At 37.4% G+C, this 24,343-nt stretch overlaps 1 protein-coding gene across 4 annotated transcripts in view; it reads left to right on the top strand.

Annotated features, from left to right (window-relative positions):
- Positions 1–23,572, top strand: part of ESYT2 (extended synaptotagmin 2) — an 87,637-nt gene extending 64,065 nt beyond the window's left edge. The window contains exons 11-24 of one of the 4 annotated variants that reach the window (XM_074574145.1): positions 1,125–1,173; positions 1,810–1,899; positions 2,571–2,666; positions 5,459–5,560; positions 10,098–10,160; positions 12,164–12,238; positions 15,721–15,807; positions 16,602–16,751; positions 17,813–18,201; positions 19,498–19,596; positions 20,215–20,346; positions 21,751–21,856; positions 22,831–22,880; positions 23,004–23,572. In XM_074574145.1, the coding sequence (XP_074430246.1) occupies positions 1,125–1,173; positions 1,810–1,899; positions 2,571–2,666; positions 5,459–5,560; positions 10,098–10,160; positions 12,164–12,238; positions 15,721–15,807; positions 16,602–16,751; positions 17,813–18,201; positions 19,498–19,596; positions 20,215–20,346; positions 21,751–21,856; positions 22,831–22,880; positions 23,004–23,049 (1,534 nt within the window). In that variant the 3' untranslated portion in view covers positions 23,050–23,572. The remainder of the gene's footprint in view (positions 1–1,124; positions 1,174–1,809; positions 1,900–2,570; positions 2,667–5,458; positions 5,561–10,097; positions 10,161–12,163; positions 12,239–15,720; positions 15,808–16,601; positions 16,752–17,812; positions 18,202–19,497; positions 19,597–20,214; positions 20,347–21,750; positions 21,857–22,830; positions 22,881–23,003) is intronic. The other 3 variants (XM_074574147.1, XM_074574146.1, XM_074574149.1) reach the window with 3 other exon arrangements.
- Positions 23,573–24,343: the final 771 nt, after the last annotated feature.

Genomic DNA, 24,343 nt, shown 5'->3' with positions numbered 1-24,343 from the left:
ATATCTGTAAATATATGTATATAAAAATGTGCTTGTGTGTATATACACATCTATATGTTTATATATTTTTTAAAAAAAGGTAAGTATTGTGGGTACCCAGAAAAAAAAAAGGTGGGTTTTTTTAGTAATTGTACCCTACCTGCTTTCATAAGCAGCACTAACTCTTAATTATTTCTTCATAAAAAGTTAATATAGCTTTATAGCTGTGTATCTTCTTCATCTTCATAGTTTTTAAATGGCTATCTCACAGTTTATTTTTCTCTGAGAGCTTATCTTAACTATTTGATTAAAAAAAAAAATTGCTGTAATGCTTTCGCGAACATTACTCACTCATAGATTCCATAGGCCTACCTTTAGTGTTTACCCAGAAACATTTCAGGGTTTTAGTCAGCTTCTTTCTCCAGTAATTTGTCACCTTTATTTCTTGCAGAGTTTTGGAGCTTCCCATTGTTGCTTTCCATACAGAGTAGAACTCCCTTATCTTTCCAGCTCCTTCTCTCTTAACAGGAGCAACAGTACCTACTTCTCTTCTCATTAAAATAAAGAAGTAGGTAGTACAAAGGCTTCTTTTCTTTGCACTTCCCTAATCTTACACTGAAGTGGTGGGGGGGGAAAGTGGCATAATGTGTACATCAGTACTAATAAAATAAAAAGCCATGACAAATGTTCGTGCACTGGCATGTAGTTGTCTGCCCTGTTTAATTTTTAGTAGGTTCCCTGGTACCTTTTTAGCTTGTGTGAACTAGCGCTCTTCCAGACAACGCCAAAGCATGAATTTGGTCATAGCATATGTCCAGGGGCTATTTCCAGTGGGTAGTTTGGATGTAGTCACTGCTCTGAGAGTTTGGTCGTACATATGTGACCCATATTGTGCCAGTTGCCCTTGTAGCTACAAAATGGGCTCTAGTATAGGTATATTTTCTGTTATCCTGTATTCATCATCGTTCAGCCATTGCATTCCCTACTTCTTCCTCTCTTAGGGGCTAAAAAAATAGTATTCTGCTCTTGTGATGTCAATGGAAGCCTGGATGCTCAGCAAACACAGGGTGGGATTTGAGTTCTGTATTAAATTTTTTTCTTCTTGGCTAAAATACTGATTTTTTTTTTCCTTTTCTTTTTTCTAGTTTGATGATAGATTTAATTGAAGTTGAAAAGGAGCGTCTTCTAGATGAGGTAAGTGTTCTTGTATTATTATTTTTTTTCTTGGGGATAGTTCCTGTATGTGCTTGAATAACCTTAATACTATAGAAATAGATTCTTTGATGACCGGTACACTGGTTTAAGGGATATCTGAATCGGTGAAATCTGAAGAATAATGCCATTCTTCTTCTTGGGGCTTTAAGATTACTAGTATGTGAATGCAAAAAGCAGTAACATATATTTGGTGAGAGCTTTTTCTTGCAGGAGAATAGTTAATTACCCAGTTTAACTATTGTTATACTTAGCAGGCTAATTTTTGCCCTATATGTAAGAGAGATTGTTATTAGATTTTACGTATTATTAAAGTATGTTACACAGGGTTTGTATTTCCAGGCCATCTTTACAGAACTTAAAGAATTCTCTTAATATTTTAAAAATGCTTTTACTGTATAACATAGAGGTTTGCGTGGCTGTTTTTGTTATTCTGTGTTGTAATATTAAATGTGAAATAGGAAATTTTAAACAATGAATTACATCTTTTCCGGTTATGCAGACTTCAGCTCTATGAGATTTCTAGTAGAGTTTAGCATTTCCTAAATGTCCTAAAGAGGCAATTGCAATCATGTATTTGGCGTCAGATTATTTCACATTACTTTGCTTAACTTTTAGTGGTTTACTTTGGATGAAGTGTCCAAAGGGAAATTGCATTTAAAACTGGAATGGCTCACATTGATGCCAACAGCTGAAAATCTAGACAAGGTATGAAATGAACGCATTACTTTTATCCTAATCTTAATTGTTGTGGGATGTTTTTTGTTGTGGGTGTTGTGGAGTTTGTTGGGTTGTTCTTGTTTGGGTATTTTTTTGTTTGTGGGATTTTTTTGTTAAGTATATTAGAAATTTAATTCTCTAGCTGTTGTGAATTTGGATAAACCTGCAACTTTATTCCAAGCTGTTTGTCTTTAAAAATCTCAAACTAGCCATAACTGTCAACGTACCCTTGTGGCATGGGATTTTAAAATGCTTTTGTTGTCCTCTTATTTTCTCTTAATGTTATGGTTTGAGGATATCAGCTAACATTTCATTAGCCTGCGAGATAAAGTTGGATATGATATTGTAATCTGTCCAGTCTAAAAAAAAAAATAAGGAAATGGGATGGAAGTTTCCATAAAAATGGGTTTGAAGTATCTATACAAGTCTTAAAAACTTACTTCTTATGCTACATAGTGTGCATTTGTGAATGTTTGCATTTTGGGAGGTGTTTTTAAAATATTTTTCAGGAATGGGACAGAAATAATAGAATCATATAATCATAGAATGTGTTGGGTTGGAAGGGACCTTTAAAGGTCATCTAGTCCAACCCCCCTGCAGTAAGCAGGGAATAATATTATTTGATTTTCAGAAAGGCTTACAGTATGTTTTTGGTTTAGGTGCTAACAAGCATTAGAGCTGATAAAGACCAAGCCAACGATGGGCTTTCTTCTGCATTGCTTATTCTGTATTTGGACTCAGCAAGAAACCTGCCCGTAAGTTATATTCTGATGGATACCCTTTTGTCACGGGTATCCCTTGTGTACTTCCAGCATGTCTTGCTTGGTAGTATGGCACACTGCTTTACTAACACACATTATGCCATATTTTCAATACTTTCTCTTGTTTCAAAAGGTGTAATGTAAGGTCCACATTTCTACTAGTATAGTATTATAGATATATATTTAATAAAACATTACTCTTTAATCAGTGTGATTTTTCTTTAAGGAATGCTCCTTTCCTGGACTTGAAAGGCTGCATGTTTTTATTACACAGTGTTTTCCATAAATAGTGTGAGATTAGCATGAAGAATTTTAAGGAACTAACTGGGAAAAGGCCCGCTTCCTTGAGTTCGGGTAAATCTGCTTGCTTTGGTTTATTTGTTTTAGGGTAACTGTGGTAGATTTGAAGATACCGAAGTCCTCATCATGAAATTATTACTGTGCAGTTGATGTTACAGTGGCAGAATACTTGTATGAGGTTTCTGTCAGGTTGTCATTTGGAGTATTGTTTATTTGTTTGTGCAAAACAAAACCAAAAAAATTAACGGTTCTGTCATTGTATGGATTATACCATGGGACTGTGAAATAGCTTGTTTATGACAAGTGCAGCCCGTTTGGTAGTTTATTTCAGATTAGTAAAGTAAAGCTTCAAGTAGTAAAGTAAATTATAGCAGTAATAAAGTAAACCCTACCATAAATAGATATGGGAAACACAGCACTGAGTTTTGCTGCTTTTCAGCGTTGCTGTTAGATGAGAAATTCTGGAAGTGATGGCTAAAATCCTAATCAGAGAATAAAGTTTTCAAGCCTCAGATTTTTTTTGCATGCATTTTAAAATTTGCCCACTCAAATTTAAGTTAAAATGCTGCATCAAACAGAGTGGTGACAAACGAAAGCTTAGTAGCCTAAACAATTTATATCACTGACTAGTGATTTCATGTCTGTTCCAGGGTGTATAGAACAGTGTTTGGAAGCAGTATTTATAGGTTATTTTAAAAGCTAAAAAGATATAGCTTATTTGGAATAGAGCCCTTCTTTATCACAGAAAAAGTCTATCTGCCATCTCTTTTGTGCAGTAGATATAAATCAAACCCATTTCTGTATTTTCTTGTTCAACTACTGGATTTTACTCAAACTGTTGCAAGTTTAATATATTTGTAAAAAACACTAAAGCCTCTTACTTAAACTGAATAAAGTTCTCACATCCGCGGTTTCCAATTTTTTTCCATACAGCTCCGCTTCTCTGTATTAGATTAGCTTCTCCAGCAAATACTCAGAGGCTTTGTCTTAAGTTTAATTTTTTCCCTTCCTGTTTTAAACAAACATTCTGTAACATTTTTTCCCTCCTTCGGAAAAGTCAGGCTGCAAGTCTTCAGTTCTACCTACTTAGGGGAAGAGCAATTGAATCTAAATGTCTTAATCAGGACTTCTAATCAGTAGATCGCTAAGCTGTAGGGCACAGAAAGGGGAAGTTCTTTGCATAAAGCTGACAGTTTGGAAGTTTGGGAACTGGATCCCAAACTTCTTATTGATGTGTCTGATGTTCTGTCTACAGTACAAAATTGGCTGGGTGGATTGAGTATAAGGATGGTCGTAGTGTGGGACCTGTTTAACCCTCTTTTTTTTTTTTTTTTCTTGCTCTACCAGCCCAGAAAAGCAGTTGCTACAAATCTACAAATGACTCAGTATTTAACTTCAAGTAATTTTCTTTCCAGAAATATGTTATAAAGAATATAATAGAACATAATATTGAACACCTGAAAATTCCATGTACAAGAATAAAATAATACAATACTGTGTTAAATTCAAGTTGTCCAAAACCAGATATAAAAAGGCTTGATAGTTTTGTTGGTTAAAAATATCATGAGAAGACTACTTCATGCAGGAGAACTCAAAAGTTTCCTGTGGATGCTATAAAGACAATGCTTAGATAATACCATGGAGCTGCTAGACAAACTGCAGTGAAATGTAGTGAATACAGCTTTTTTATGTCCATTTGATTCTAATATCTTTACATTTACAATATTTACAAGACTAAACATGAAAGTCCGCTGGCTTCTCATGTTGTGTTTATATACACTGATAGGTGTCATGTAGTGTAATAGCAAACGTAATTGCTCTTTTGGATTTCTTGTATTTATGGTAAAGAAAACGTTCAAAGATAATGAAGTGTTAAAATTACACAGACCCTTATTAATAGTTTTGAAGACTTTTGTCCACAACTTTAATGTTACAGATGAAATATTTTCCAGATGAATAAGTACTTCTTATTACCTTCAAAATGGATTTCTTAAGTTAATGCTTATCGTGGGGTACATTTTAGATCTTCTCATCAGCCTTGTTTTGTTTGAGCTGTAGTGGATAATTCCCCGCACAGGCATTTTTTTCATAGTTGTGGGTTTCTGAGGCGCTTGTATTATTTATCTGAAATATGTTTCAAGTGAAACAGAAACAGTGTAGAAGGTTGGTCTCTAAATTTACTTAGTTGGATCTGGCATATAAATCTGAACTACCAATAGTTAACTTGGAAAGTGGGTTAATATATTTGAATAATTAATAAAAAACAAAAATCAAAAGACTTTTCACCTTGTTGCACTACAGAAAATCATCTAACAGATGAAACTATTTGTAATGACAAATATTTACTTACTTTTTGTTATCTGCTGTTTTCTCTGGAATCCTTTGACTATTTTCCTTAACTTTTTTTGTGTAGTAAAGCTGCTTATGCATTCATTCTGCCACAATCCCATCACTCTGCTTTCTCCTTCCATTTCCATCTTCCTAAGAGTATCTACGAGGGAAACTTTGGGTGTGGATACTTAAAAGAGAGGAGAGCATCGGGACTAGTCTTTTGTGAAAACACTACCTCACTCTATAGAGCACTATTTGTGAGTTCTCTGGTATTATTTGTATTGTACCTTTTATCTGCCAGAGTGTGGATTAGTGCTACTAAAGCCACTCACTCTAGTGGAATGAGAGCATGCAATTTGTTTTGCTGCATGGTTTCAACAAGTGTGCATTGTTTTTGTGCTATTTTTATTGCATTTTAAAGGCTACTTAAATTTCATTGATCAGCATATCATTGGGTAAGTAATTAACTTTTTATGATAAAAACCCAAGATAAGTTTGTTATTAAAGCTCTTACATTTAACTTAAATTGCTGATTCGTTGAGAAATAAAATGCATACTATACTCGCACACTGTGTGCTGGTGAATTGTTGGCTTTTATTGCAAAGAAATTAAACTAATAAATATTACAACCAACATCCTTGTAGTTTCTTTAAAAGGTGATGCACTCAATGTTTGTAAGAACTTGCAACCTCTCCACGCTGGTTCAAGTATTGCTTTAAAAATGGGTGTGGTTCTTTGTGCGCCCCAAAATATAAATTCCCTTGTAAATTCTATTTCACTTCATGATGCTCCTTGTTTTGCAAATTCCCAAGCTCCCTTCCCCCCCCCCCACCCCCACCCCCCGCCAAATTAGTCTAATTAGTCTGTAGTCAGGAAACTCCAGGCTAGGGAGAACAACCAGGTAATTTCTTCTGCTTGAATTTAATATTGCAAGATTATTACAAACTAATGAGCCTCTGAATATCTTACACTTAAATCTGTAAACACAACCTTGGTATTTTCAAAAAGAATGAGAATCTGTTCAGAATAAGAACTCTCTTGCCCGGGAGAGGTGAATATGCCATTGTAGATTGTGCAGATAAATTTATTGCTCCTGGCTACTTGTGGCTTGTATCATAAACATTGATTTAAAAACACCTTACACCACACACCCCGCACCAAAACCCTTTTTCTGGAGTCCTTTCAGTTAGTTTCTGTGTAGAAGTTCATTTTAAAGTATAAAAAAATAAATTAGATCTATTACCAAATCTTTTTAAAACTTAATGAATAAGAAGTGCAGTTCATAAGCTATGGTTCAGTTATCTTGGTATTAAAAATAAGAAGTAGTTGCTGTTTCTTTTAATTATAAAAATAATAGATAGATCCTAAAAATAATAATAATTTTTTTAAAAAATCAAAATGCTTGCTAAAGAGTGTAGCCCTGACGTTTTTGTGGATCTTAGGATCTTTGCATTAGGACACGTCGTCTACTTATGACAGCATCTATTTAGACATTGGACGAAATTTACCAAATCCCCAAAGCAATTTGTGAGTCAGAGTAGAAGAGCAACCAATTTACAATAGCCAGGGCTGGATTTCCTTCAACGGTAGCGTTAACTGCCTTGTTCCGCAGTTGCACAGGTGCTAGTCTTGCAGAAAGCAAGCGGATGACATTTATGGCTGGAGGCCAGGAGAGAGGAGAGGACTGTAGTAGCCCAGAGGTAATAAGAGCTTCAGCAGTCATAAAACTGCACCTTGTTTTCAGGGCATCTTTAAACACGAGGCATGATGCACACATTCACACCTGCAAGTTCAGATACCTAATTGACATGTAACATGAGTTAGCTGGGGAGGCGGGGGCTGGGGGATTGGTAAAAAGAGGACTCACTTTATATAGGGAGAGGAAAATCCAGTGCCCTGAGTGCTCTCTGTTCCTTTCTGGACAGTTTATCAGCTGCTGGGAACCTAGATTCATGACACCTAATTCAGACATTTACCCATTTAAATCTGATTTATCTGAAGTTAAGGAGTATGAAAGAGTTCTTAGTGTAATTTCCAAAGGTGAATAGCACTAGTTTTATGATACATTATCATTAGCTCATAACAATTTTTTTTTTAAATTTGGTGTCTATGTAATATATAAATTATCTGTATTTTAAATCAGCTTTTACAGATCTGGTCATCAACTGAGGATACACTCACAGATTTAGAAACTTCTAAATCCCCATTTTAACCCAAAGCAAGACTTAGTGAGTCAAAAGAACTAATGAGTCGTACTCCAAAGCGTATTGAATTAGGATCTGGCTTAATAATAAAACAACTTGTTAGCTGCGGTGTAACTTATGGGTTTCTTATTAGGATTTACTGCAAATGTCACTGGCTGTTACAGATATTTGATTTATTCCACTCAGTTATCAGTTTAGTTCTTGGATACCTGTCCCCTTTTCTATAACTGCAGACACTCAGAACCATAACAAGACAATTTTGTCACCCAAGGCAAGACCTTTTCTTGGCTTTTTATATTGAACACTCCCTTTTCTTCTCCTCGTCTCCTCCTGCCCAGCCTTTCAGCCATCATCCTCTTGGACCTGCAGCTCCTTCCTTTGGAACCTGAAGTCTGGCTTAAACATATTTGTCCCAGCGGATGTCCTCCTTGGCCTATCCTTGCTATGATTCCGGAGGACATGTTCATTGAACATGGTCAGACATGTTCAATATCCAGGAATCATTGGTTGCCTGCCTTTATAATTGATCACATAGGTTTGTTTTTGACTTTTAAAAGTCTTTGAAATAATAATATAGAGGGGCAAAAAGATGTGTACTGAACATGCAGGTGCAAATCCGAAGGAAGGATGGCCAGTAAGTTGGGAGGTAGCTTAGGATTCAAAATGATCTTCATGAATTGAAGATATGATCTGGAAAAATAAGGTACTTTTCCATCGAGGACAATCATTGTACCCATATAGTTATAGGATGGAAATAGTTGTCTGACGGATAGCTCTACAGAAACAGATCTGTAGTTGTGCTGTATCGTGCTGTTATGAAAGACAAACACCATACTGTACATAGAGAGAGGAGCGTAGCCTGTAGGATGTATGTACTAATCCTTATGGTCTACTGAGCCATTATTAAGGCCCTGAGTTTGGCCGCAGCAATTTAAGATCTGGAAGACAGCAGTGATGATGACGAGAAAGCCAATAAATGTGACTAGCAGAGGAAGAGTAACTAGGGTGAGTTTACCCTTAGGAAGTAAAGGTGGGGATGGAAATGATAGAAGGCTGCTGCAAACAAAGTGACTTTTTAATGTCTTGTCAGAAATCTAGAAACAACGTTTAAACTCCAGCAAGGAACATACCTGTTGGGCATTAACAAATTTTCTAATGAAAAGGATAGTTAAACATTAGGATTGATATGTCTAGGGATATTGTGCAGTCTCCATCTTTGAGGGTCTTTAAGTACAATAAGTCCCAAACATATCAGATAAATAGCTGTGGAAAATTCCTTGATTTTATTTTAAGAAAAATAATGAATAAAAAAGATCCCACAAAACCAGCCCAACCTTATTCCTAGTTTTCTCCAGTTTCATCATATGGGGTGTTTATTCTGAAATAGAAATGTTAAAGCTGAATGCCAGGAATCTCATCATATATATTGGCCAACCTCAGGATGTGACATTCCAAAAGAAAATGTAAAAATGTATTTCAGCACAAAGGCTAAATCTCTCTTCATATTTTAGTGACTTTTGGATTTGAATTTCAGGAAGGCATTTCTTTTGCCAGAGCATTAATATCAATTCTTGTTCATAAACCAGCATGTTTAAAAAGGCCATTATGCAATTTTTTTGTTGCCCCACACTACAGCTTTTAAAGCAGAATTCTCCCTTGAAACAAAAATTTGTGCTTGAAGAAAAAAACAGACAAAAGTATAGTAACTTGAAATCTGTTTTATTTCAAAATAGTATTTTCTGAAATTATTTCTTATGAGCTGAATGCAAATTTTCTGCGATATTTTTGTACATGTGTCACTTCAAGAACAATATATTATTCTTATAATAAACTTAAAAATTTGCATAATGAATGGAAAGTAGTCAGAGGTTTTGTCCTGCTAAATCAGTTCAAATTCCTGTTGTTAGTTTATCTGCATGTCTTCATTCAACTGAGTAAAGTAGTAGACCGTCATCCTAGTGAGCATGCAGTATTTGTATTATTCATCTGCTGAAGAGGCTCAAACGACAGATTTTTATAATGATCTAAGTCCTATCAATACTTTTAGCATAGCAATTTCTCCCATAAAAGGACTCCTTCACATAATTACTTGACTTGGGTGTCCCTGCCCAGAGCAGGGGGGTTGGAACTAGGTGGTCTTTAAGGTCCCTTCCAACTCGAACCATTCTGTGATTCTCATCAGAGAAGCTTCTATGTTGTGAAAATATACTTAACCAAATTTTAAAGAGATTCATTCAGAAGGCAGTCCATAGGACATCAGGTATTCAATAAAACCTGTTTTGTGAAGTCTCTTTATTATAGTAAAACCTGGTAAGGGAAATGTAAGTGGGATGAAAGTAACTATATTAGTTTTAAAGCAGAATACAAACATTCAGAGAGGACAAAAGGGAAAAAAAAAGTTTTGTCAGACTTCTGTTGTTGTTGTGGCTCCTTCATTGTTCTGTTTGAAAGATTTTTGTGGGGTTTTTAGGGTGATTTTTTTTTCCCGCTTTGTCCTTTGTTGTCATGTCATAATTAATTAACCTAGTGAAATTGCTTCATTGCATGACTTACTAACCCTTCCTATGTTCATTCTCTCCTGACTTAAAAGCATAATCCGTTAGAATTTAACCCTGATGGCTTGAAGAAGGCTGCTGTTCAGAAAGCCCTAAAGGTAAAATTAATATAGTTGTCCATTTAAGGTCACAGACGTAATTGGAAATGCACAAATGCCTGCAACGCTTCGCTTCCAACAGTGGGCGGAATTTCTGTTGCCAAGATATATATTTAGTGCAATTCCGTTTTACTTAAATTTGGTTTCAAGAAGCGGTGAAGACATTGGTAAAATACTATGGTCTGTGGTAATCTGAATTTTAGATCAGTTGAGGGGAGTATAGACTGCTTTAGAAGACTGGGGAAAAAATAGTCCTGAGAGCTGATTTGAAGTAGTAACTAAAGAACAAGGCTGACATGAAAGCTAACACATCTTTTACCTACTGAGTGATACTTTATTGGTCAGCTGAGTGACTAGCCAATAAAATCAGTCTCTGACACGTTTTGAAGTGATCTTGTTTCTGCTAGATGTTTTTAGAAGGCTTTACGTCTTTTATATAAGTAATAAATAACTTTAGCCCAGCTTTTTGATATGGAAGACGTAGAGTTGAGAGGGAAACTTGGAAGGCTTAAGCCAAGTTCTCAGCTGCAGAAACTTGGACAAGAGGCAGTCTCTAATAGACTCTCAACGACAAATCTCACAGTGGCAGGTGTCAGAGGTACGTTATAAGTGTGTGTACGTATTTCTGCCCATTTAGCATTGATTAAAATTATTTATATTTACATATCAGCATAAGCAACAAGGGTCTTTTTGTCAACTTCTGTAGTTTCATCATTTTATGAAGAAAAGGGAGTTTCGGGCATCTTTTTCTGAACAAAGGAAAAATAAAACAAATTGCACCTACCATTTTTAAACACCATCAACTGGAGTATAATCTGACTTTCTGTTCCTTAAACCTTTGTATTCCGTTGTCTTTGAGAGCTAAATATTTTTTATTAGGAATCATGAAAAAAAGAAATGCAGCATTCATCCAAGAAAGGAGTGCTTTCTTAGCAGCTTTTTTTCTAAAGGAAAGTATGGTTATAAGCAGTGTGTCACATTAAAGTCGAGTAATATTAGTGGAAATATTGATGTACAAACTGTAAGTGCAGATCCAAAAATACCTAAAATATGCACGTTCTTAATTTAAAAATATAAAATATTTTAATCCCTTGGTTGTAATTGTGACCTTACATGCATTAAGTAGATTTGAACTAACTTTCTGTTTGCATACCTATCTGTACAATTTCCTACATGGTAGAATTCAAAGTATATTATTAATCATGTATAGTATATTTTCTAGGCTTTTAAACTGTGTTAATACCTGCTTGAGATGATTAACTTTCATGTCTAACTTTTCTTTCTGACTTAAATTTTTGTTAGGTTAATTTAAAATTTATGAAAGAAACATACAGTTGGGAATGTTCCTTTGTGTATATCATTTGTTTCTAAACTGGTGTTTATTTTCACAGTTTGATGTAATGCTATACACCTGGTGAGCAAGGCTCAGATATGGCAGATGGTTGATTCTCTAATAAAGAGTATTTGGTAAACTGTAGAAATATACATCAGGTACATTATAGTGCATCTTCTTTCTCCCAAAACTGAAAAGGGGGAAATATCAACGTTCTGATACTACATCCAATTTAATAATACTACTGCAATGTAAATAAAGTAAGCTTCCTGAGTTTGTTCTTTCTCCATATCTCCCATCTGCATGCAATACTAATTTTGCAGCCTTAACTATGCTTCATTAGCTTTGGGGGTTTTAATGCTCATTAAAGGATAAGCATTTTCACCTAATGAATTTCATTCGAAGAAAACGGAAAGGAGCCTAAAACTCCTGCTTATTTGTAGCATTTTGCTTCAATGTATAAAGGGTAGTTGGATGCCTTCATGTTAACGTGTCCATGAGTTACTAGCCAGTCTGCCATTCAAGCCTGTTGAATAAAATACTGAGAATAACAGATAAGCAAATAGTAGAATGCATATCATCTGTATTTTTAAGATGCAAAAATTTAAGTTTCAGAGGAGAGAGGTTTTGCTTTGTTCTGAAGGCAAAGTTTTTGCTTTTTCTTTACCAGTCAGGAAAGAAAATAAACAGCAATCCCAACCCACTTGTTTTGCTGTCAGTTGGACACAAGGCACAGGAAAGTAAGGTAAGTTCTTATTCTTTATACTTGGCTCTGTCTACAAACATTTGGCGGCTCTGTGTGTTTGGCATTGGCTATCAAGCCATTGAGTGTACCCACTAAAAGTTACCACTAGAAAAGTTACTAACTAAAAAGTTACTAACTAAAAGTTACCACCAGAACTGAAATTGCCAAAAGAAGCAAAGGATTGAATGACCTTACTCAATTTAAACTGTCTGTGAGTAGAGACTAGATTTTTAACTCTTTGTAGATGCCCTTCCCCATTACGTCCTGATCTGCAACTGGGATTCCTACAGTAGTAATTATATAAATAACAGTGTGGGCAAACAGCAGGCTTCAAAATGCCAATCAAGATTTGAAAATTTACAGAATCAGTTATAGAAATGCCTCCGTCGAAAGGGACCACTGAAGATCATTAGCTTGAACCTTCTGTTTAAAGTAGGGCCTTAGATTAGCCACAGTGCTGTGTAGCTCTCAGGAGCTTGTAGTTTTGCTAGGCTACTCTTGTTATGCCTGCTGCTTTTTCCGCTTTGAGGGATGGACCACTTCTGTGCTTTGAGAAGGCTGTCCTCTAGCACTCCTAAGCTCCTTTGGCCTCCGCTCACGGAATCCCTTCTAACAGTGGAAAGCAAGTGGAAATCTGTGTTTCTGAAGTGTGAGGGTTTTATTATAGAATCATAGAATGGTCAGAGTTGGAAGGGACCTTAAAGATCATCTAGTTCCAACCCCCCTGCCATGGGCAGGGACACCTCCCACTAGACCAGGCTGCTCAAAGCCCCATCCAGCCTGGCCTTGAACACCTCCAGGGATGGGGCATCCACAGCTTCCCTGGGCAACCTGTTCCAGTGCCTCACCACCCTCACAGTAAAGAATTTCTTCCTAATATCTAATTTTCAGTTTAAAACTTACCCCTTGTCCTTGTCCTATCACTGCACTCCCCAATGAAGAGTCCCTCCCCATCTTTCCTGTAGGCTCCCTCTGGGTACTGGAAGGCCACAATAAGGTCTCCCCGGAGCCTTCTCTACGCTGAACAACCCCAACTCTCTCCGTCTGTCTTTATAGGAGAGGAGATCCGGCCCTCTGATCATTTTTGTGGCCCTTCTCTGGACCCACTCCAACAGGTCCATGTCCTTCCTGTGCTGAGGGCTCCAGAGCTGGATGCAGTACTCCAGGTGGGGTCTCATAAGAGCAGACTAGAGGGGCAGAATCACCTCCCTTGACCTGCTGGCCACACTTCTTTTGATGCGGACCAGGAAACTTTCTGGGCTGCAAGTGCACATTGCCGCATTGCACAAGTTGAGCTTCTCATCAACCAACACCCCCAAGTCCTTCTCTTCAGGGCTGCTCCTAATCCATTCTCTGCCCAACCTGTATCTGTGCTTGGGATTCCCCTGACCCATGTGCAGGACCTTGCACGTGGCCTTGTTTGTTGAAGTTCATGGGGTTCACATGTGCAGTCAGTCCCCCTGACCATGTCATGAACAAAGAGGTTAAATAGCACCAGTCCCTGTACCAACATCTGAGGAATGCCACTTGTCACTGGTTGCCACTTGGACATTGAGCTGTTGACTGCAACTCTTTGAGTACGGCCATCCAGACGCTTCTTTATCCACTGAGTGGTCCATCCGTCAAATACATGTCTCTCCAATTTAGAGACAAGGATGTCACGTAGGACAGTGTCAAAAGCTTTGCACAATTCCAGGTAGATTATGTCCGTTGCTCTTCCCTTATCCACCAACGCTGTAACACTGTCATAGAAGGCCACCAAATTTGTCAGGCTCAATTTGCCCTTAGTGAAGCCATGTTGGCTGTCACCAATCACCTCCTTATTTTCCATGTGCCTTAGCATAGCTTCCAGGAGGCTCTGCCCCATGATCTTGCCGGGCACAGAGATGAGACTGACTGGCCTGTAGTTCCCAGGGTCTTCCCTTTTTCCCTTTTTAAAAATGGGGGTTATGTTTCCCTTTTTCAGTCAGTGGGAACTTCATTGGTCTGCCACGACTTCTCAAATATCATGGATAGTGGCTTAACAACTTCACCCGTCGGTTCCCTCAGGACCCATGGATGCATCTCAGCAGGTCCCATGGACTTGTGCACCTTCAGGTTCCTTAGATGGTCTCGAACCTGGTCTTCTACAGTGGGTGGTTCCTCATTCTCACAGTACCTTCCCTTGCTTTCTGTGACTTGAGCAGTGTGGCTAGAGCCCTTGCTGGTGAAGACAGAGGCAAAAAAGTCATTGACTACCTTAGCCTTCTCTGTATCCTGGGTCACCAGGTCTCCTGTTTCCTTCTTGATTGGGCCCACATTTGCCACCCACCGCCATCCCAATAATGGGTTGCTGAAAGTAGTGAGATTTGGCAATGAAATCTTCCACATGGCTACTCAGAGATTAGAAGGAAAAATACTAGTAGGGAACGTGTCAGTCTGAAGACCTTGCATTTGTTCATAGACTGGTGTGAAGTAAAAGTTCTTTAGCAGGAGTTTACGTACAGCAACTTTATTGCAAAACATATCCTATTACATGTTGGCGTGGTTTTGGCCGGATTGGCCGATCAGAACGACAGATGGCCCTCCCCGCCGTCTCTCCTCAGAGGAGAGGAAGAGATAAAGAGATTTACAAGTTTAGAAAAAAGAAATAAACTACTTTAATGAAAATAATAATAAATAAGGAAATAAGAAATAATAATAGAATAATAAAAATTAAAGAGAAAAAAAGTATACAATACATACAAAACCGTATCCAGCTCCCAGGATGTTGATCGCATCACCAGCAGACACAGGGAAAGTCCCAGACTGGAGTCAGCGACGGACAGGAGCTGAATTCTGGATCTGGAGTCAGGAATGCTCGGATCGGGATCAAAGGCAGACGAACAGACAGGGTCCTCCTCAGACATCGGCCACTGAAGAAAGAGCGAGCCAGAGCAGCCTTGCCCCTTTGATCCCTCAGCTTTTATACCGAGTGTGATGCAGATGGGATGGACCCTGTTGGTCAGTTTGGGGTCGCCTGTCCTGCCCGCTCCTCCCTGCAGTGTGACCCCTCCACGCTTCTCTGCTTCCGACCCTCTAACGGGGCAAATAACGGAGTTACCTGACCGTGGTTGTCATAGCAATAAGGATAAGCAAGAGCCTCTGTGCACACCATTCCTTGGTATAATCAGGTCTTATCACTCTGAGAGTGAACAGTTGCTGAACAACAGGCTGTTCATTTCAGACTTCAGTCAGTTAGAAGAGGCCCAGCTAAAAAGTAAAATTACAAATCAAAAAATTGGTTCTGTTTTACCTCAAACCAGGACACATGTCATGGGTATAATTTTATATGTGGTATTATATATGTCTTGGGTAGATCCCACTTGGCCTTTGTTTAAATATGTCAGGTTTCAGACATTAATTTTGCAAAGCCAAAATGAAAAATGTACTCAACTCTTCACACCAGCTTTATTAGACAAAAATGTTTCATAATTTATATGCTTCTTGTTCCCTAACTTTAGATTCGATACAAGACCAATGAACCAGTATGGGAGGAAAACTTTACTTTCTTTGTACACAATCCCAAAAGACAAGATCTTGAAGTTGAGGTGCGTTGTCTCACTCTCTCTAGTTACCTTTCTTTTCTAAGACATTTCAGTAGTCATTCAGATGTTACAGGCTGTTATGAAAAGAGATTGAATATGTTGTGAACACCATTAAAATGATACTTAAAGTGTTTTTTAAGACAACACTATGAAATGTTTATTTGCATTTACTACTAAAAGGAAGAAATAGTATAGTCAGTCTCTCACCAGAAGAACATACTTGATAGTCGTCTGTCTTAACAAAAGAAAAGGAAAAAAAAGGAAAAAAGGTAATTTTTGATACCTGTTTTGAACCTTAACAGTCTTAACTGCTAGCAGAAGTTGCTGTTACGTATGGCTGATTTGTTTCCTCTCTTGTCCCAAGAAAGTCTTTGCTTTATCCCTTTACACTGCTGACATATCATTTACAAGGTTCGAAGAGACCGAAGTGTAAATGAGTACTGTCCTCGTTACTATTCCTCTAATAGTTGTGGGAATTCTTTTCCACACAGACCTTTGGAAACCAAGTAGTTATTTGTTCAAGGGTCAGGTAGATGGAGATGGACGTGGAGATGGACAGTTTTCTGTCTTGCTTTTGCTGAGAAGATAGGGATGAGGAAACTAGGCATTGAGTATATTTGCAATTTCCTTCTCCAATTTAAAGTAATCTTATGATCAGGGAAATTTAGTTTAACAAAAAACTACATTCAATATTGTTTGGATTTTTTGTTTTTAAATAAAACTCTCATTTCCTTGTCTTTCTCTGAATTCTTACAAAGCAGATGATACAAAATGACTTAGCTTCTGTGTTCCTTCAGGTGAGGGATGAACAGCACCAGTGTTCTTTGGGGAACTTCAAACTGCCTCTAAGCCAGTTGCTGGAGAGTGAAGATTTAACTATGCATCAGCGGTTCCACCTGAGCAACTCCGGTCCAAACAGCACTATAAACATGAAGATTGCACTCAGGGTATGCTAAAGCTTTTCCGATTGTAAATATCTGAAAGCATATTTAAGACTATCTTGACTTCTGGTCTTCTGGATTTGTGAAGAAGATAGTACATTTCCTTGGGTGTCACAATGCCAGGTGTCCTTAGTTGTGGCAGTGCCATTAAGTACACAAAGATAGCCTCTAATTTAAATACATTCTATTTCATAACCAGAAAATTCTCTGAACAAAACAGTTATTGGTTGTGTTAATTAAGACTGAGGTTCCCCATGGTTTGAGGGGTTTTGGTTCGGAAATCGTGTTTAGAATCTGAATTCATTCAAGTCTCTTATGACTCAGTAGGCTGCAAATCAGTGAAATTGCCTTCGTCTTATAGAAACGGAACTGAGGTTATGATGGTTTAAAAAGAATAAAGTTTATAGGGAAAGGAGATACCTTCATAGTGCTAGAAAAATTCAGACCAAATTTCAGTCACATTGGAGTTTTGAAGATGAAACTTGCACACCTGAAAGTAAGTTGGTTTGTCTTTTTTCCCAGCTAAATAATTTGGTTTAATAAAGTAGTATCTCCTTGCAAACACTGTCAAGCTTCTGTTAACTTCGGTTATTTGTTTATTTCTAAAGCGCTTTCTTACTTATCATTAATAAATGAAAATAACCTATAAAAGAGAAAGTAAGGGCAATGAGTGAGAAGAACTTGTGATGTAGGATTAAATTTCAAAAGATTAGAAGAAAAAGAGTTAAAGAATAGCTTTCTCTAGGTGGCTAGAGCTGCAAAGTAAATAGCTCTTGCACCAGAACTGTGTAGAGAATGGGAAGGGAATAATGAGGAGAATAATTCTAAATGAGTGAAGAATTTCACATTGTTTTATAGTTACTGCAGTTGCCACAAAGAAGAACACGGCTGCTGTGGAAAAGGTTTCCTATTTTAGAGTGAATGAGTATAAGTGTGAATGTTTGTGGTCATGCATTAGTGTCTGAACTTAAGAACTTGTCACCAACCAATAGTCTCGTAGGAACAAATTTGTTGCTGTTTTTTATACTGCAAAGTAGTAATATTATATGTATTTTTACTGTATCTAGGTCCTTTCTCTTGAAAAGCAAACGAGATCTCCAGATCACCAACACTCAGCCCAAGTGAAAAGGCCATCCCTTTCCAAAGATGCAAGAAAATCATCTTTTAAGCCTCAGGTTCCTGTCTCGCCACCACCTGATTCAAACAAACCTGTTCCAGCTTCCCCAGTGACTGATAGCGACAAAAAGACTGATACAGCTGAAAAAAGTCAGCCTCCCAATGCCAGCCCTCAGTGGCCAACAGATCTCAGCCGAAGTTCCTCCAGTCTTCATGCCTCTAACTTCTCTTATTCTCCCAGCCACCTCTCAGTCAAAGAACCCACTCCTAGCATAGCCTCAGACATCTCTCTGCCTATCGCCACACAGGAGCTACGGCAAAGACTACGACAGCTTGAAAAGTACGGTGTTAATTACTTATTTTTGCAATACATCTAAGCTGATTTATAAAAAATGTCAAACTGCTGTTGGCCCCCTCTTTCGTTTGTATGAACCCATTTCCTTCAGCATCCACTTATGTTCTGCAGTCCCCCATTTATCTCTACGGTCCTCTGCTGTCTTGTCTTCTATTTGTCAGTCTCTTCTGGCCCAAAACCGGCTTAGACTTTGTTAATTATGATAAATGTTGAAATACTACTCCTTATTGAATACACAGATTTCATACTTTCTCATTTGATAAGAGTGTTAAAGCTATGGCTAAGGAGGTCCTTTATTGCAGGCCCCATGTATTTTAGGCATTCTGATTTTGGGTTTTTTTTTGTGTTTTTGTTTTTTATTTTAACTAAGAAAATACTGAACTGAAATGCTTCATTCTAGTTTTTTGAAGTGAATGACTTGGGAATCTTAATGGAACAGTCTGCAAGCACTTTGTAGCAGCTATGCACAAAGGAGGTACACCTCTCCTTTGAGGTTAAGATATCCTTTGGGTTGTTGAAAAATGCCAGGCATGCCATATACTGTCCCGTGTGAAACAGAAACCACTCATAGTCAGGTTACACAAACTAAAATAAGCGTTTTATAGAGATGAGGGAACTCTGCAAATATTTGCCACTCTTTAAAACAGAAGTTCTTAATCATGGTGCTTGCTTTTTATTTAAGCGTGACTTGTATTTTTAAGTGTAAATTGATTCTAATCTTATTTTCAATGCGGCATGAGCTACAGAAAAGTAAAATGGCTGTGTTAATACTGTGATTTGAGCTTTTAAGACAGTAAGTGGGTTTAAGTGTCACTATTTTAAGCCCAGAATGCTTATATTTCTATGTTAGAGAATTTAGAAAAAAGCGAGCTGGTCTTCTAATTGGTTCCTGACCATAGGTAAGAGTGGCCCATCGCTGAGGTTTTCATTGCGGTTTGCACTGTTATTCTTTCCAATTTCCTAGACGCTGCTTTAATGTTTGTTTTAGAGTGAGCAAGTTCTTTACTGATCATGGTTTTCAAAGTACTGAAGAGCAGTTGACCTCTAATGTGATAAGAATAGCCAGCTTATTTTGGAGACTAGAGCTGTTGGACAACTGAAGTACAAGAAACTGATGAAGATATGCTCATGTGCTAACGCGTGCTCTCCTTTTGGGCTACTGAAAAGTTAAATAGATAACATACAATTTCTGGGAAAAATACTTAGCGTATATTTCAGTTAGGTCTTACTTTAAATATGTGTTTTAAAAGCTAAGCATAGTGTTCTACTTTTTTCCTGCAGTGGAACAACTCTGGGGCAGTCTCCATTAGGACAGATTCAGCTAACAATTCGTCATAGTTCGCAAAGAAACAAACTGATTGTGGTAGTGCATTCCTGCAGGTGAGCATAAAATACCAAATTTCATTTCTGCGCATATGTCTGTATAAACTTTGTCATATCTTGACATATCCTCTCAAATTGGTTGTCTGGATGATCTTTTTGATTTTTAAAATAACATACCAATTGTAATTATGTGTAAATACAAGAACATACAGAGCTATACTCAGAATCAGTAAAAACTTTGCTGAAGATTTTGCTGTGATTTTGTATTTGTCTATTATGCGTCTTCAGATTTTAAATGGAAATGGTGTGTAGACTTGTATCAGCAGTGTCTGGAAGCTATCTCTAATAGACTGCATTTTTCATGGAATGACAAAAACGCCTAATTTTTGGAAAGCCATATCTAAACTTCGTAATGGCACTTAAGAAACACCGTTTTTCCACCCCTGCTGTCTGCTCACCGTTTCTTTGATCTTGTACAAGTTACTGCTTAGCATTTTTTTAGTTTTTCTTTACCACTGCTATTAGCTATGTGCTGTATCCTGCACATCATACTTTGTGCAGGATATCCCACAACTGATTCCTGTGCTAAATTAAGTGATAGTAGTGTAGACACTCACATTCAGCAATGTGTCATTTATTTTCTAAGTGTTTTTCCTTGTTTTTCACTGGTCACAGAAATCTAATAGCGTTTTCAGAAGAAGGATCCGATCCATATGTGCGAATGTATTTATTGCCTGATAAGAGACGATCAGGAAGAAGAAAAACACATGTATCAAAGAAGACCTTAAACCCGGTGTTTGATCAAATGTATGTTCTAAACTATGTATAGTAGTTTTATATCATGTAATTACAAAACTGTCAAATTGAGGTTTCTCAGGTTACCTGACTGGATGAGCTGTTGAAATTCTTAGTTGTCACCACCAGAGTTGGTTGTACCTTTCTCTTCTGCTGTAATAGCTCTTCCCATCTGTCTATTCCCTGTCATCACTATAGCTCATCTTACTCTGTTACCAGGCACTTCTCTCTTCTCTTCTGCCTTATCCGATGCTAGTTACATCCCCTTTGTGCTGGTAGCTAAGAAGTAGCATGCCGTCTTCTGGCAGATGGCCAGAACATGGGTACCTTTTAGCTGGGCAGTGCCATTGGCATCCCTTCCTTCCAGGAGGCGTGTTGGTTCTGAGTGGCCCATTGCCTGGCTGATAGATAAATGCTGCCTCCTCGGTAGGCCTGGCCAGCCAGTGTCTATGCATGATCAAATTGCTCGGTCAATCTACTTGGTGGCACTTCTCAGCATCCAGTGAGTCTGCAGATTTCCTCGTGGGTTATATCCTGGCCCATAGGTTGGAAGTTGTGCAAGCTTGTGCAATGGTATATTGCATAAAAATCCTTAGCTTTGCACTCAGCTTTTTGATGGTAGCTTCCCTCACATGTGTACCCCATCCTCCCCCACCCATCGCTTATTGATAAAGACGACCTTTCTCTACAGACAGAAACTTTATTTGAGGAAAAACACCACTTCAGTCCATTCTGTCTAAGGGAAATCTGTAAATCATTAGTTAGAGGCTCTGGTAGGTTTCCCTGGTACTGCAGCTCTCTCCTGTTCATTCCAGGTAATAGGTTTGTTTTACTGTGCCTTTCCAAGTAAAATGTATTGCAAAGCAATTAAACTGTTTAAGAACTGTAGTGACAAATAAATGTAAATTGTGGTATAATCTTGCCCTCATTTTCTGTAAATTTCAGAACTAGCAAACAAAATGTGTTCTTCCTTAAAAGTGGATAGGTTTTCTTGGTGTGCCAGGAAAGAAAAGCAGCTCTGGTTCTAGAGGACTGAGGATCAGTAAGACTGACCAGTCTTTCCCTTTTGGAGAATAATGATACTGAGTTGTCAAGACAGTAGGATTCCTCATTCTCTTCTCTGTTGACCCAGTGGTTGACCTTTTGCTTGTTTTGTTTGGGTTTGGTTCATTTTGTTTTACCAGTGGCTTTTAGAGACCAAAGGTAACAGAAGTCTCAAACATTAGATATTGATCATAGTATTGAAGAAAAAATTTAGGCAAAACATAGGGATTTTTTTCTTCATTTATCTCAGACATCATTTTTTGTCTGGGGAGGGGAATGATTTGGTTCTGATTTGAGTTGTTGGTTAGCTGTAGGAACTGAACTTGCATTTCAGGTACAAAATTCTCTCTAAAACATCACTTTGTCTTTCAGATTTGATTTCAGTGTTTCCCTGCCTGAAGTACAGAGAAGAACACTAGATGTAGCAGTGAAGAACAGTGGTGGTTTCTTGTCCAAAGATAAAGGGCTGCTTGGCAAAGTAAGTTGACAAGAAAATTCTGCTAATACAGCATGTCATTATATAAGACTAAAATCCTCTTGTGATATGACCTTGTTAGCATTGAATGAAGCACCTGATTCATATACGAAGCTTTTAAAAATTATAGATGGCTTAGATGTCAAGCTTCAGTAAGGGAAGGAACAAATTGCAGAGATAGACATCAAAAGATGAGGCAGTAATCTCTTCTAGAGAATGGAAAATTCTGAGGCTCGCTGTAACAAAGGAAATCTGCATGTCAGACTTATTAATCATACAGTCAGAGAAAGAAAAAATAACCAGTAGAAAAAAGGTGGTATCTCAGAAAACGTTCAGACAAAACCGGAAAGACAAGCAAGAGTACTTAGAGAAGCATGCAGAACAAATGTATGTTTAGTAATTAAAATTAAAGATTGTAAAATTCACAAGAAAGAACTGCTACTGGCGATGTTCCCAATGCCAAAACCAGGTATTGCATTTACAACTTCACTGTTCGATAGGCACTCATTAAATCACTCTATTTCCTACACATGTGCTTTGGAGCATGCAAAAAGGAATAGTAAATTCCTACACCCTTGCAAATTGCCATGTATGAGCTCTAAAAAGAGAATGAAACTTATCAGAGTCGTGGCCAGTTCATGGTGAACGGTGTTGTTCATTTTCCTGTTTGCCAGGACGGCTGTTAGCATAAACACGTCCACCGACTGCCATTGCCGAGATACGCCATCTTCAGAATTTGAGCCTGTGAGGTGCCCTGGGACCGTATCACTAAAGGGTATAGATTTTTAGGTCAAAACCAGCAGCTTGAAACTTTAATACACGTTGTGCAGATAGCTATGATGACAAGGACGTAAAATATGTGGTTTATTAATGGCATTACTTATACTGTAGTTCTCAGGATTGTCAGATTTGAACTTTAAAAGACATAGAATGGAAGGCACACATAATGCATTGATTGCTAATTTAACTTTCCACAGTTATTAATACCTCTGGCGTCTGAAGAACTTGCTAAAGGCTGGACCCAGTGGTAAGTATAATATTTCCTTTATTACTAATAAAACTGCATACTAATAAGTGGTGTATTAGTGATAGTTTTAATAATACATGCTAAACATAAAAAAAAAATTTCCTTTGTTCTTTTCATTTTCAGGTATGATTTAACAGAAGATGGTACAAGGCCACATGGTGCAAGTTAGACCCATGGATACTGGGAATTCCCCATGCGTAATTTTGCCAACCTTTATATATATTTTTAAAGCGTTCTTCTCACAGATGTACCAATATTATTTTTATAGCTTTACCGATTTAGTTCTTAGACACATCCCCAATAATTTTGTAACACATTTTATGTAGACATAGCCTTTCTCATCGTTAAACTTTGTATTTTAATTTGCTAAACAATTTTATGTGTTACTGTAATGTGCAATAGTACAGTAAAGTAACCTTTTGTGTTTAAATTGATCATTATGACGGCTGTACCTATTAGAAAGTGAAAAGATTATGTTCTGCTGTTTACCTGCCTTGTTTTATATCTCACCAAGGTATACTGTACCATGTAAATATATACTATTTTTTTATAATTCTTTCATGCTGGTTTGAATTCAGATGAAAATTAGATAAAGGATATAGATATTTTCTTCTAAATGCATGTTAATTTCTTCAGATGAATCTCTTTTGTCTTTGCAGCACAATGGTCTTAATCATTTTGTGATATTCTTCAAAAACAAACTGCAGAAAAACATTTTTACTTTATTGTGTTTCTGGCCCAGTGTGGCTAGCTTAAAATATACAGAACATTAACATTTTAATATTTATATATAAATGTATTATTGGGAAATCATGCTATAGAATATTATAAACAAAATTGAGAATTCTATAAATATTGTATAAATAGAGGATGAGGTCCATGAATCACAGTTTCTAAATCTGGGTTTTCATTTCATGGAGTAAACAAAACAAACAGTATGGTTTTATTATGCAGGTTCACTTGGATTTTGTTATTTATTCCTGTACTCTCTAGTACCAGACATGTGACCTTTTGAAGGTATGAGGACATGGATTTTTCTGTATTATAAACAAACTCTCTAACCACTTAGAACTGTCCTAACTGCCATGTTTCACTGATTTATAAGGCATAAAGATCAGCTTGCAATGTAAGTTCATATAGTAGGCATACACACAAGGCATACGTTATTTTTATTACACAATACTGTGCTAAATAGTATATTATGCTACACCTTCTGTAGTACTAAAATTGAACACCAATAGGTAAGAAAGTGTGAAACTGAGTTAAAACTGACTGTCTTGACAATTGCTTTATTGTTACTTAGTGTGTTTGGTGCATGGAAAAAATGCACTGCAGTGGTCCACCCAGGTGTCTTGAGATATAACGGCATTCTGCTAGAGCATTGCCGTCGTCTGCTGCAAGACCAGCAGCGATACAATTAGCACAAACTGATAAAAGTAGACAGTTGAGAGTTGAAGGGAGAG

The sequence above is a fragment of the Larus michahellis genome, chromosome 2, assembly GCF_964199755.1.
Source record: "Larus michahellis chromosome 2, bLarMic1.1, whole genome shotgun sequence".
In the NCBI taxonomy this organism is placed as follows: Eukaryota; Metazoa; Chordata; class Aves; order Charadriiformes; family Laridae; genus Larus; species Larus michahellis.
The sequence above is the reverse complement of the archived record's forward strand: the minus strand, read 5'-3'. Positions and strand labels throughout refer to the sequence as shown.